This window comes from Scyliorhinus canicula, chromosome 8 (genome assembly GCF_902713615.1).
Source record: "Scyliorhinus canicula chromosome 8, sScyCan1.1, whole genome shotgun sequence".
Taxonomy (NCBI): domain Eukaryota; kingdom Metazoa; phylum Chordata; class Chondrichthyes; order Carcharhiniformes; family Scyliorhinidae; genus Scyliorhinus; species Scyliorhinus canicula.
This window is the reverse complement of record NC_052153.1, coordinates 199,576,475-199,593,131: the sequence shown is the minus strand read 5'-3', so window position 1 is coordinate 199,593,131 and position 16,657 is coordinate 199,576,475. Positions and strand designations below refer to the sequence as shown.

The following is a 16,657-nucleotide window of genomic DNA, read 5'->3' as shown; positions in this document are numbered from 1 at the left end:
GCAGTGCTAGCCACTGCCCCACCGTGCTGCCTGGGTCCTCTGAGCCGTGAGGCAGCAGTGCTAACCACTGCCCCACCGTACCGCCTGGGTCCTCTGAGCCGTGAGGCAGCAGTGCTAACCACTGCCCCACCGTGCTGCCCGGGTCCTCGGCACTGTGAGGCAGCAGTGCTAACCACTGCCCCACCGTGCTGCCCGGGTCCTCGGCACTGTGAGGCAGCAGTGCTAACCACTGCCCCACCGTGCTGCCCGGGTCCTCGGCACTGTGAGGCAGCAGTGCTAACCACTGCCCCACCGTGCTGCCCGAGTCCTCGGCACTGTGAGGCAGCAGTGCTAACCACTGCCCCACCGTGCTGCTCGGGACCCTGGCGCCATGAGGCAGCAGTGCTAACCACTGCCCCACCGTGCTGCCAGGGTCCTCGGCGCCGTGAGGCAGCAGTGCTAACCACTGCCCCACCATGCTAACCATGCTGCCTGGGCCCTCGGCGCCGTGAGGCAGCAGTGCTAGCCACTGCCCCACCGTGCTGCCCGGGTCCTCGGCACCGTGAGGCAGCAGTGCTAACCACTGCCCGGGTCCTCGGCATCGTGAGGCAGCAGGTTCAGAGCTTGTATTGGTTTTGTCTCTGGTGATCTGAGCTACAATTCGCTGTCAGCAGCCTTCGGTGGTGACCTGTTCTGGGATGTGGTCACTGAGCCCCAGCAGGACTCATTCAACAACTTGGACCAGACTGGGCTTTCCATGAGATTTTCAAATAGTTTGTTGGCCTTTCTTTAAACTTGAGTTTGTTGTTATTTCTCAGTTAATGAATGTGTCTCTTCTGCTCAGGAGGAACAGGCGTGTGCTTCGTGTCTCATTCTTGCCTGTTCAATGGCAGCCAATGATCGGGAGGTGTCAGGCTGGGCAACCCGTGCCTTCTTCAGGTACAGTATGATGGGGCCTTGTGAACACTGTCCTCCCTTCCCCCCTTATCATCCCATGACTCAAACTTTACAATTTCCCCTCCTCCCTCACCCTTTCCATGCTTTCTTCACTGTCCGCCCCCTACTGAGAGTAATATCCCTGATTACACACACCTGAGTAATATCCCTGATTACACACATAGAACATAGAACGATACAGCGCAGTACAGGCCCTTCGGCCCACGATGTTGCACCGACATGGGAAGTCAAAAACTAAACGCCATCTAACCTACACTATGCCATTATCATCCATATGCTTATCCAATAAACTTTTAAATGCCCTCAATGTTGGCGAGTTCACTACTGTTGCAGGTAGGGCATTCCACGGCCTCACCACTCTTTGCGTAAAAAACCTACCTCTGACCTCTGTCCTATATCTATTACCCCTCAATTTAAGGCTATGTCCCCTCGTGCTAGCCACCTCCATCCGCGGGAGAAGGCTCTCACTGTCCACCCCATCTAACCCTCTGATCATTTTGTATGCCTCTATTAAGTCACTTCTTAACCTTCTTCTCTCTAACGAAAACAACCTCAGGTCCATCAGCCTTTCCTCATAAGATTTTCCCTCCATACCAGGCAACATCCTGGTAAATCTCCTCTGCACCCGTTCCAAAGCTTCCACGTCCTTCCTATAATGAGGCGACCAGAACTGTAAGCAATACTCCAAATGCGGCCGTACCAGAGTTTTGTACAGCTGCAACATGACCTCATGGCTCCGGAACTCAATCCCTCTACCAATAAAGGCCAACACACCATAGGCCTTCTTCACAACCTTTTCAACCTGGGTGGCAACTTTCAGGGATCTATGTACATGGACACCGAGATCCCTCTGCTCATCCACACTGCTAAGAATTTTACCATTAGCCAAATATTCCGCATTCCTGTTATACTTTCCAAAGTGAATCACCTCACACTTCTCTACATTAAACTCCATTTGCCACCTCTCAGCCCAGCTCTGCAGCTTATCTATGTCCCTCTGTAACATGCAACATCCTTCCACACTGTCTACAACTCCACCGACTTTAGTGTCATCTGCAAATTTACTCACCCAACCTTCTGTGCCCTCCTCTAGGTCATTTATAAAAATGACAAACAGAAACGGCCCCAGAACAGATCCTTGTGGTACGCCACTCGTAACTGAACTCCATTCTGAACATTTGCCATCAACCACCACCCCCTGTCTTCTTTCAACTAGCCAATTTCTGATCCACATCTCTAAATCACCCTCAATCCCCAGACTCCGTATTTTCTGCAATAGACGACCGTGGGGAACCTTATCAAACGCTTTACTGAAATACATATACACCACATCAACTGCTCTACCCTCGTCTACCTGTTCAGTCACCTTCTCAAAGAACTCGATAAGGTTTGTGAGGCAGGACCTACCCTTCACAAAACCATGCTGACTATCCCTAATCACATTATTCCTATCTAGATGATTATAAATCGTATCTCTTATAATCCTCTCCAAGACTTTACCCACAACAGACGTGAGGCTCACCGGCCTATAGTTACCGGGGTTATCTCTACTCCCCTTCTTGAACAAAGGGACCACATTTGCTATCCTCCAGTCCTCTGGCACTATTCCTGTAGCCAATGATGACATAAAAATCAAAGCCAAAGGCTCAGCAGTCTCTTCCCTGGCTTCCCAGAGAATCCTAGGATAAATCCCATCAGGCCCTGGGGACTTATCTATTTTCACCTTGTCCAGAATTGCCAACACTTCTTCCCTACGCACCTCAATGCCATCTATTCTAATAGCCTGGGTCTCAGCATTCTCCCCCACAACATTATCTTTTTCCTGAGTGAATACTGACGAAAAGTATTCATTTAGTATCTCGCTTATCTCCTCAGCCTCCACACACAACCTCCCACCACTGTCCTTGACTGGCCCAACTCTTACCCTAGTCATTACCTGAGTAATATCACTGATTACACACACCTGAGAGTAATATCCCTGATTACACACACCTGAGTAATATCACTGATTACACACACCTGAGTAATATCCCTGATTACACACACCTGAGAGTAATATCCTTGATTACACACACCTGAGTAATATCCCTGATTACACACAACTGAGAGTAATATCCCTGATTACACACACCTGAGAGTAATATCCCTGATTACACACACCTGAGTAATATCCCTGATTACACACACCTGAGAGTAATATCCCTGATTACACAAACCTGAGTAATATCACTGATTACACACACCTGAGTAATATCCCTGATTACACACACCTGAGTAATATCCCTGATTACACACACCTGAGAGTAATATCCTTGATTACACACACCTGAGTAATATCCCTGATTACACACACCTGAGTAATATCCCTGATTACACACACCTGAGAGTAATATCCCTGATTACACACGAGAGTAATATCCCTGATTACACACACCTGAGAGTAATATCCCTGATTACACACGAGAGTAATATCCCTGATTACACACACCTGAGTAATATCCCTGATTACACACACCTGAGTAATATCCCTGATTACACACAACTGAGAGTAATATCTCTGATTACACACAGCTGAGTAATATCCCTGATTACACACACCTGAGAGTAATATCCCTGATTACACAAACCTGAGTAATATCCCTGATTACACACACCTGAGAGTAATATCACTGATTACACACACCTGAGTAATATCCCTGATTACACACAACTGAGAGTAATATCCCTGATTACACACACCTGAGTAATATCACTGATTACACACACCTGAGTAATATCACTGATTACACACACCTGAGAGTAATATCCCTGATTACACACACCTGAGAGTAATATCCCTGATTATACACACGAGAGTAATATCCCTGATTACACACACCTGAGAGTAATATCCCTGATTACACACACCTGAGAGTAATATCCCTGATTACACACACCTGAGAGTAATATCCCTGATTACACACACCTGAGAGTAATATCCCTGATTACACACACCTGAGAGTAATATCCCTGATTACACACACGAGAGTAATATCCCTGATTACACACACCTGAGAGTAATATCCCTGATTACACACACCTGAGAGTAATATCCCTGATTATACACACGAGAGTAATATCCCTGATTACACACACCTGAGTAATATCCCTGATTACACACACCTGAGAGTAATATCCCTGATTATACACACGAGTAATATCCCTGATTACACACACCTGAGAGTAATATCCCTGATTACACACACCTGAGTAATATCCCTGATTACACACACCTGAGTAATATCCCTGATTACACACACCTGAGTAATATCCCTGATTACACACACCTGAGTAATATCCCTGATTACACAAACCTGAGTAATAGCCCTGATTACACACACCTGAGTGTAATATTCCTGATTACACACACCTGAGTAATATCCCTGATTATACACACGAGAGTAATATCCCTGATTACACACACCTGAGAGTAATATCCCTGATTACGCACACCTGAGTAATATCCCTGATTACACACACCTGAGAGTAATATCCCTGATTACACAAACCTGAGTAATATCCCTGATTACACACACCTGAGTAATATCCCTGATTACACACACCTGAGAGTAATATCCCTGATTCCACACACCTGAGAGATTAATATCCCTGATTACACACACCTGAGTAATATCCCTGATTGCACACACCTGAGGGTAATATCCCTGATTACACACACCTGAGAGTAATATCCCTGATTACACACACCTGAGTAATATCCCTGATTACACACACCTGAGTAATATCCTTGATTACACACACCTGAGAGTAATATCCCTGATTATACACACCTGAGAGTAATAACCTTGATTATACACACGAGAGTAATATCCCTGATTACTCACACCTGAGTAATATCCCTGATTACACACACCTGAGAGATTAATATCCCTGATTACACACACCTGAGTAATATCCCTGATTGCACACACCTGAGGGTAATATCCCTGATTACACACACCTGAGTAATATCCCTGATTACACACACCTGAGTAATATCCCTGATTGCACACACCTGAGGGTAATATCCCTGATTACACACACCTGAGTAATATCCCTGATTACACACACCTGAGTAATATCCCTGATTACACACACCTGAGATTAATATCCCTGATTATGCACACGAGAGTAATATCCCTGATTACACACACCTGAGGGTAATATCCCTGATTATACACACGAGAGTAATATCCCTGATTATACACACCTGAGAGTAATATCCCTGATTACACAAACCTGAGTAATATCCCTGATTACACACACCTGAGTAATATCCCTGATTACACACACCTGAGAGTAATATCCCTGATTACACACACCCCAGAGTAATATCCCTGATTACACACATCTGAGAGTAATATCCCTGATTACACACACCTGAGAGTAATATCCCTGATTATACACACCTGAGTAATATCCCTGATTACACACACCTGAGAGATTAATATCCCTGATTACACACACCTGAGTAATATCCCTGATTACACACACCTGAGAGATTAATATCCCTGATTACACACACCTGAGGGTAATATCCCTGATTACGCACACCTGAGAGTAATATCCCTGATTACACAAACCTGAGTAATATCCCTGATTACACAAACCTGAGTAATATCCCTGATTGCACACACCTGAGAGATTAATATCCCTGATTACACACACCTGAGAGATTAATATCCCTGATTATACACACGAGAGTAATATCCCTGATTACACACACCTGAGAGATTAATATCCCTGATTGCACAGACCTGAGAGTAATATCCCTGATTACACACATCTGAGTAATAGCCCTGATTACACACACCTGAGTAATATCCCTGATTACACACACCTGAGAGTAATATCCCTGATTACACACACCTGTGTAATATCCCTGATTACACACACCTGAGTAATGTCCCTGATTACACACACCTGAGAGTAATATCCCTGATTACACACACCTGAATAATATCCCTGATTACACAGACCTGAGAGTAATATCCCTGATTACACAAACCTGAGTAATATCCCTGATTACACACACCTGAGTAATATCCCTGATTACACACAACTGAGTAATATCCCTGATTATACACACGAGAGTAATATCCCTGATTACACACACCTGAGTAATATCCCTGATTACACAGACCTGAGAGTAATATCCCTGATGACACACATCTGAGTAATAGCCCTGATTACACACACCTGAGTAATATCCCTGATTACACACACCTGAGTAATATCCCTGATTACACACACCTGAGAGTAATATCCCTGATTACACACGAGTAATATCCCTGATTACACACACCTGAGTAATATCCCTGATTACACACACCTGAGTAATATCCCTGATTACACACAACTGAGAGTAATATCCCTGATTACACACACCTGAGTAATATCCCTGATTACACACACCTGAGAGTAATATCCCTGATTACACACGAGAGTAATATCCCTGATTACACACACCTGAGTAATATCCCTGATTACACACACCTGAGAGTAATATCCCTGATTACACACACCTGAGAGTAATATCCCTGATTACACACAACTGAGAGTAATATCCCTGATTACACACACCTGAGTAATATCCCTGATTACACACACCTGAGAGTAATATCCCTGATTACACACAACTGAGAGTAATATCCCTGATTACACACACCTGTGTAATATCCCTGATTATACACACCTGAGTAATATCCCTGATTACACACACCTGAGTAATATCCCTGATTACACACACCTGAGAGTAATATCCCTGATTACACACTCCTGAGAGTAATATCCCTGATTATACACACCTGAGTAATATCCCTGATTACACACACCTGTGTAATATCCCTGATTACACACACCTGAGAGTAATATCCCTGATTACACACTCCTGAGAGTAATATCCCTGATTACACACTCCTGAGAGTAATATCCCTGATTATACACACCTGAGTAATATCCCTGATGACACACACCTGAGTAATATCCCTGATTACACACACCTGAGAGTAATATCCCTGATTACACACACCTGAGTAATATCCCTGATTACACACACCTGAGTAATGTCCCTGATTTCACACACCTGAGTAATATCCCTGATTACACACACCTGAGAGTAATATCCCTGATTACACAAACCTGAGTAATATCCCTGATTACACACACCTGAGTAATATCCCTGATTACACACACCTGAGAGTAATATCCCTGATTACACACACCTGTGTAATATCCCTGATTACACACACCTGAGAGTAATAACCCTGATTATACACACCAGAATAATATCCCTGATTACTCACACCTGAGTGATTAATATCCCTGATTACACACACCTGAGTAATATCCCTGATTACACACACCTGAGGGTAATATCCCTGATTACACACACCTGAGTAATATCCCTGATTATACACACCTGAGAGTAATATCCCTGATTACACAAACCTGAGTAATATCCCTGATTACACACACCTGAGAGTAATATCCCTGATTACGCACACCTGAGTAATATCCCTGATTACACACACCTGAGAGTAATATCCCTGATTACACAAACCTGAGTAATATCCCTGATTACACACACCTGAGTAATATCCCTGATTACACACACCTGAGAGTAATATCCCTGATTCCACACACCTGAGAGATTAATATCCCTGATTACACACACCTGAGTAATATCCCTGATTGCACACACCTGAGGGTAATATCCCTGATTACACACACCTGAGAGTAATATCCCTGATTACACACACCTGAGTAATATCCCTGATTACACACACCTGAGTAATATCCTTGATTACACACACCTGAGAGTAATATCCCTGATTATACACACCTGAGAGTAATAACCTTGATTATACACACGAGAGTAATATCCCTGATTACTCACACCTGAGTAATATCCCTGATTACACACACCTGAGAGATTAATATCCCTGATTACACACACCTGAGTAATATCCCTGATTGCACACACCTGAGGGTAATATCCCTGATTACACACACCTGAGTAATATCCCTGATTACACACACCTGAGTAATATCCCTGATTGCACACACCTGAGGGTAATATCCCTGATTACACACACCTGAGTAATATCCCTGATTACACACACCTGAGTAATATCCCTGATTACACACACCTGAGATTAATATCCCTGATTATGCACACGAGAGTAATATCCCTGATTACACACACCTGAGGGTAATATCCCTGATTATACACACGAGAGTAATATCCCTGATTATACACACCTGAGAGTAATATCCCTGATTACACAAACCTGAGTAATATCCCTGATTACACACACCTGAGTAATATCCCTGATTACACACACCTGAGAGTAATATCCCTGATTACACACACCCCAGAGTAATATCCCTGATTACACACATCTGAGAGTAATATCCCTGATTACACACACCTGAGAGTAATATCCCTGATTATACACACCTGAGTAATATCCCTGATTACACACACCTGAGAGATTAATATCCCTGATTACACACACCTGAGTAATATCCCTGATTACACACACCTGAGAGATTAATATCCCTGATTACACACACCTGAGGGTAATATCCCTGATTACGCACACCTGAGAGTAATATCCCTGATTACACAAACCTGAGTAATATCCCTGATTACACAAACCTGAGTAATATCCCTGATTGCACACACCTGAGAGATTAATATCCCTGATTACACACACCTGAGAGATTAATATCCCTGATTATACACACGAGAGTAATATCCCTGATTACACACACCTGAGAGATTAATATCCCTGATTGCACAGACCTGAGAGTAATATCCCTGATTACACACATCTGAGTAATAGCCCTGATTACACACACCTGAGTAATATCCCTGATTACACACACCTGAGAGTAATATCCCTGATTACACACACCTGTGTAATATCCCTGATTACACACACCTGAGTAATGTCCCTGATTACACACACCTGAGAGTAATATCCCTGATTACACACACCTGAATAATATCCCTGATTACACAGACCTGAGAGTAATATCCCTGATTACACAAACCTGAGTAATATCCCTGATTACACACACCTGAGTAATATCCCTGATTACACACAACTGAGTAATATCCCTGATTATACACACGAGAGTAATATCCCTGATTACACACACCTGAGTAATATCCCTGATTACACAGACCTGAGAGTAATATCCCTGATGACACACATCTGAGTAATAGCCCTGATTACACACACCTGAGTAATATCCCTGATTACACACACCTGAGTAATATCCCTGATTACACACACCTGAGAGTAATATCCCTGATTACACACGAGTAATATCCCTGATTACACACACCTGAGTAATATCCCTGATTACACACACCTGAGTAATATCCCTGATTACACACAACTGAGAGTAATATCCCTGATTACACACACCTGAGTAATATCCCTGATTACACACACCTGAGAGTAATATCCCTGATTACACACGAGAGTAATATCCCTGATTACACACACCTGAGTAATATCCCTGATTACACACACCTGAGAGTAATATCCCTGATTACACACACCTGAGAGTAATATCCCTGATTACACACAACTGAGAGTAATATCCCTGATTACACACACCTGAGTAATATCCCTGATTACACACACCTGAGAGTAATATCCCTGATTACACACAACTGAGAGTAATATCCCTGATTACACACACCTGTGTAATATCCCTGATTATACACACCTGAGTAATATCCCTGATTACACACACCTGAGTAATATCCCTGATTACACACACCTGAGAGTAATATCCCTGATTACACACTCCTGAGAGTAATATCCCTGATTATACACACCTGAGTAATATCCCTGATTACACACACCTGTGTAATATCCCTGATTACACACACCTGAGAGTAATATCCCTGATTACACACTCCTGAGAGTAATATCCCTGATTACACACTCCTGAGAGTAATATCCCTGATTATACACACCTGAGTAATATCCCTGATGACACACACCTGAGTAATATCCCTGATTACACACACCTGAGAGTAATATCCCTGATTACACACACCTGAGTAATATCCCTGATTACACACACCTGAGTAATGTCCCTGATTTCACACACCTGAGTAATATCCCTGATTACACACACCTGAGAGTAATATCCCTGATTACACAAACCTGAGTAATATCCCTGATTACACACACCTGAGTAATATCCCTGATTACACACACCTGAGAGTAATATCCCTGATTACACACACCTGTGTAATATCCCTGATTACACACACCTGAGAGTAATAACCCTGATTATACACACCAGAATAATATCCCTGATTACTCACACCTGAGTGATTAATATCCCTGATTACACACACCTGAGTAATATCCCTGATTACACACACCTGAGGGTAATATCCCTGATTACACACACCTGAGTAATATCCCTGATTATACACACCTGAGAGTAATATCCCTGATTACACAAACCTGAGTAATATCACTGATTACACACACCTGAGTAATATCCCTGATTACACACACCTGAGAGATTAATATCCCTGATTACACACACCTGAGTAATATCCCTGATTACGCACACCTGAGTAATATCCCTGATTACACACACCTGAGTAATATCCCTGATTACACAAACCTGAGTAATATCCCTGATTACACACTCCTGAGAGTAATATCCCTGATTACACACACCTGAGTAATATCCCTGATTACACACACCTGAGTAATATCCCTGATTACACACACCTGACAGATTAATATCCCTGATTACACACACCTGAGTAATATCCCTGATTACACACACCTGAGAGTAATATCCCTGATTATACACACGAGAGTAATATCCCTGATTACACACGAGAGTAATATCCCTGATTACACACTCCTGAGAGTAATATCCGTGATTACACACACCTGAGTAATATCCCTGATTACACACACCTGAGTAATATCCCTGATTACACACTCCTGAGAGTAATATCCCTGATTACACACACCTGAGAGTAATATCCCTGATTACACACACCTGTGTAATATCCCTGATTACACACTCCTGAGAGTAATATCCCTGATTACACACACGAGAGTAATATCCCTGATTACACACACCTGAGAGTAATATCCCTGATTACACACAACTGAGTAATATCCCTGATTACACACTCCTGAGAGTAATATCCCTGATTACACACACCTGAGTAATATCCCTGATTACACACACCTGAGTAATATCCCTGATTACACACACCTGAGTAATATCCCTGATTACACACACCTGAGAGTAATATCCCTGATTACACACACCTGTGTAATATCCCTGATTACACACTCCTGAGAGTAATATCCCTGATTACACACACCTGTGTAATATCCCTGATTACACACTCCTGAGAGTAATATCCCTGATTACACACTCCTGAGAGTAATATCCCTGATTACACACACCTGAGTAATATCCCTGATTACACACACCTGTGTAATATCCCTGATTACACACACCTGAGTAATATCCCTGATTACACACTCCTGAGAGTAATAACCTTGATTATACACACGAGAGTAATATCCCTGATTACTCACACCTGAGTAATATCCCTGATTGCACACACCTGAGTAATATCCCTGATTACACACACCTGAGTAATGTCCCTGATTACACACACCTGAGTAATGTCCCTGATTACACACACCTGAGTAATATCCCTGATTATACACACCTGAGTAATATCCCTGATTACACACACCTGAGTAATATCCCTGATTACACACACCTGAGTAATATCCCTGATTACACACACCTGAGTAATATCCCTGATTACACACACCTGAGTAATATCCCTGATTACACACTCCTGAGAGTAATATCCCTGATTACACACACCTGAGTAATATCCCTGATTACACACAACTGAGCGTAATATCCCTGATTACACACACCTGAGAGTAATATCCCTGATTACACACACCTGAGAGTAATATCCCTGATTACACAAACCTGAGTAATATCCCTGATTACACACACCTGAGTAATATCCCTGATTACACACACCTGAGAGTAATATCCCTGATTACACACACCTGAGAGTAATATCCCTGATTACACACACCTGAGAGTAATAACCCTGATTTTACACACGAGAGTAATATCCCTGATTACACACACCTGAGTAATATCCCTGATTACACACACCTGAGAGTAATATCCCTGATTACACACTCCTGAGAGTAATATCCCTGATTATACACACCTGAGTAATATCCCTGATTACACACACCTGAGTAATATCCCTGATTATACACACCTGAGTAATATCCCTGATTACACACACCTGAGTAATATCCCTGATTACACACACCTGAGAGTAATATCCCTGATTACACACTCCTGAGAGTAATATCCCTGATTATACACACCTGAGTAATATCCCTGATTACACACACCTGTGTAATATCCCTGATTACACACACCTGAGAGTAATATCCCTGATTACACACACCTGAGTAATATCCCTGATTACACACACCTGAGAGTAATATCCCTGATTACACACTCCTGAGAGTAATATCCCTGATTATACACACCTGAGTAATATCCCTGATTACACACACCTGAGTAATATCCCTGATTACACACACCTGAGAGTAATATCCCTGATTACACACACCTGAGTAATATCCCTGATTACACACACCTGAGTAATGTCCCTGATTACACACACCTGAGTAATATCCCTGATTACACACACCTGAGAGTAATATCCCTGATTACACAAACCTGAGTAATATCCCTGATTACACACACCTGAGTAATATCCCTGATTACACACACCTGAGAGTAATATCCCTGATTACACACACCTGTGTAATATCCCTGATTACACACACCTGAGAGTAATAACCCTGATTATACACACAAGAATAATATCCCTGATTACTCACACCTGAGTGATTAATATCCCTGATTACACACACCTGAGGGTAATATCCCTGATTACACACACCTGTGTAATATCCCTGATTATACACACCTGAGAGTAATATCCCTGATTACACAAACCTGAGTAATATCACTGATTACACACACCTGAGTAATATCCCTGATTACACACACCTGAGAGATTAATATCCCTGATTACACACACCTGAGTAATATCCCTGATTACGCACACCTGAGAGTAATATCCCTGATTACACACACCTGAGAGTAATATCCCTGATTACACAAACCTGAGTAATATCCCTGATTACACACTCCTGAGAGTAATATCCCTGATTACACACACCTAAGAGTAATATCCCTGATTACACACACCTGAGTAATATCCCTGATTACACACACCTGAGAGATTAATATCCCTGATTACACACACCTGAGTAATATCCCTGATTACACACACCTGAGAGTAATATCCCTGATTATACACACGAGAGTAATATCCCTGATTACACACACCTGAGAGTAATATCCCTGATTACACACTCCTGAGAGTAATATCCCTGATTACACACACCTGAGAGTAATATCCCTGATTACACACACCTGTGTAATATCCCTGATTACACACTCCTGAGAGTAATATCCCTGATTACACACACGAGAGTAATATCCCTGATTACACACACCTGAGAGTAATATCCCTGATTACACACAACTGAGTAATATCCCTGATTACACACTCCTGAGAGTAATATCCCTGATTACACACACCTGAGTAATATCCCTGATTACACACACCTGAGTAATATCCCTGATTACACACACCTGAGTAATATCCCTGATTACACACACCTGAGTAATATCCCTGATTACACACAACTGAGTAATATCCCTGATTACACACACCTGAGAGTAATATCCCTGATTACACACACCTGTGTAATATCCCTGATTACACACTCCTGAGAGTAATATCCCTGATTACACACACCTGTGTAATATCCCTGATTACACACTCCTGAGAGTAATATCCCTGATTACACACACCTGAGTAATATCCCTGATTACACACACCTGAGTAATATCCCTGATTACACACACCTGTGTAATATCCCTGATTACACACACCTGAGTAATATCCCTGATTACACACTCCTGAGAGTAATAACCTTGATTCTACACACGAGAGTAATATCCCTGATTACTCACACCTGAGTATCCCTGATTGCACACACCTGAGTAATATCCCTGATTACACACACCTGAGTAATGTCCCTGATTACGCACACCTGAGTAATGTCCCTGATTACACACACCTGAGTAATATCCCTGATTATACACACCTGAGTAATATCCCTGATTAGACACACCTGAGTAATATCCCTGATTACACACACCTGAGTAATATCCCTGATTACACACACCTGAGTAATATCCCTGATTACACACACCTGAGTAATATCCCTGATTACACACACCTGAGTAATATCCCTGATTACACACTCCTGAGAGTAATATCCCTGATTACACACTCCTGAGAGTAATATCCCTGATTACACACACCTGAGTAATATCCCTGATTACACACACCTGTGTAATATCCCTGATTACACACACCTGAGTAATATCCCTGATTACACACACCTGAGTAATATCCCTGATTACACACACCTGAGTAATATCCCTGATTACACACACCTGAGTAATATCCCTGATTACACACTCCTGAGAGTAATATCCCTGATTACACACACCTGAGTAATATCCCTGATTACACACACCTGAGTAATATCCCTGATTACACACACCTGTGTAATATCCCTGATTACACACACCTGAGTAATATCCCTGATTACACACACCTGAGTAATATCCCTGATTACACACACCTGAGTAATATCCCTGATTATACACACGAGTAATATCCCTGATTACACACACCTGAGAGTAATATCCCTGATTATACACACCTGAGAGTAATATCCCTGATTAAACACACCTGAGTAATATCCCTGATTACACACACCTGAGAGATTAATATCCCTGATTACACACACCTGAGAGATTAATATCCCTGATTACACACACCTGAGAGTAATATCCCTGATTGCCTACACCTGCACCATTTGTGGCATTCCTAGAAAATTGACTGCGGGATTCCAAATTCCTTGTCACAGACTCAGGTCTCCAATCCCGGACAGTATCCGTACGGAGTCTCCAGTCCTGGACCGTATCGGTACGGGGCTCCAGTCCCAAACCGTTTCCGTACGGAGCCTCCTGTCCCGGACAGTATCCGTACGGGGCTCGAGTCCCGGACAATATCCGTTCGAGTCTCCCATCCCTGACCGTATCCGGACGGAGTTTCCCAATCCGGACCGGGACACTCCTGGACCACGAAGGATGTGTTGTGCACCACAGAAACAGATGTTGGGTTTTGAGGAGGGAGTGTTTCCTGGGCCAGGGTTTGCTGGGATTTGTGGGCAGTGTGTTGAATAGTCTTTCTCTTTCAGGTATGGTGGAGAAGCACAGATGCGGTTTCCTGCAGCCATTCAGCAGCCAATGAATGTGGGGCCCATCTTCAGCACCCCACAACCAGGTTAGTGTTGATTCCTCTCTTTGCAGGAAGGACATTGGTCCCCAATGTTTCCGCTGCTGTCCTTGGAAACAGGCTTCAGAAGATGTGGAACTTGTATGGAATTTGGATTTTGAGTTCCACTTTCCTGCCCACCCCTCATAACCCTCCCTTATGGAACAGGAATCTGTCCAACTCCGTCTTGAATATACCCAATGGCCCACCTTCTATTACTTTCTGTAGAACAGGATTCCAAAGGTTAATGATCAGCTGAGAGAACAAAATCCTCCTCATCTCCATATTAAATGGCAAACTTTGTCTCCTGGTTCCAGATTGTCCTTCAGATGAAATATCCTTTCAGCATCTCCCCTGTCAAGCCCCCTCAGATCCTTGCATCTTTCAATAAGTCCAAAGATGTGCAGGCTAGGTGGATTGGCTGTGCTAAATTGTCCTGAAGTGTCCAAAAGATTTGATGTGTTCACTGGGTTATGGGGATAGGGTGGGGCCTGCATCCTCTGTACGGTGCTCTTTTCAAAGGTCGGTGCAGACTTTGTGGGTCGAATGGCCTCCTGCAATGTACAGCGAACATAGAACAGTACAGCACAGAACAGGCCCTTCGGCCCTCGATGTTGTGCCGAGCATTGTCCGAAACCAAGATCAAGCTATCCCACTCCCTGTCATTCTGGTGTGCTCCATGTGCCTATCCAATAACCGCTTGAAAGTTCCTAAAGTGTCCGACTCCACTATCACAGCAGGCAGTCCATTACACACCCTAACCACTCTCTGAGTAAAGAACCTACCTCGGACATCCCTCCTATATCTCCCACCCTGAATCTTCTAGTTATGCCCCCTTGTAACAGCTACATCCACCTGAGGAAATAGTCTCTGAACGTCCATTCTATCTATCCCCCTCATCATCTTATAAACCTCTATTAAGTCGCCCCTCATCCTCCTCCGCTCCAAAGAGAAAAGCCCTAGCTCGCTCAACCTTTCCTCATAAGACCTATCCTGCAAATCAGGCAGCATTCTGGTAAATCTCCTAGCACCCTTTCCAATGTTTCCACATTCTTCCTATAATGAGGTGACCAGAACTGCACACAATACTCCAAATGTGGTCTCACCAGGGTCATGTATAGTTAC

General features: G+C 43.1%; 1 protein-coding gene across 1 annotated transcript in view; it reads left to right on the top strand.

Moving 5' to 3' along the window:
* nup155 (nucleoporin 155) overlaps positions 1 to 16,657 on the top strand; it is a 279,092-nt gene that overhangs the window by 86,087 nt on the left and 176,348 nt on the right. The window contains exons 12-13 of the mRNA XM_038803930.1: positions 824 to 918; positions 15,456 to 15,541. Of these exons, the coding sequence (XP_038659858.1) occupies positions 824 to 918; positions 15,456 to 15,541 (181 nt within the window). The remainder of the gene's footprint in view (positions 1 to 823; positions 919 to 15,455; positions 15,542 to 16,657) is intronic.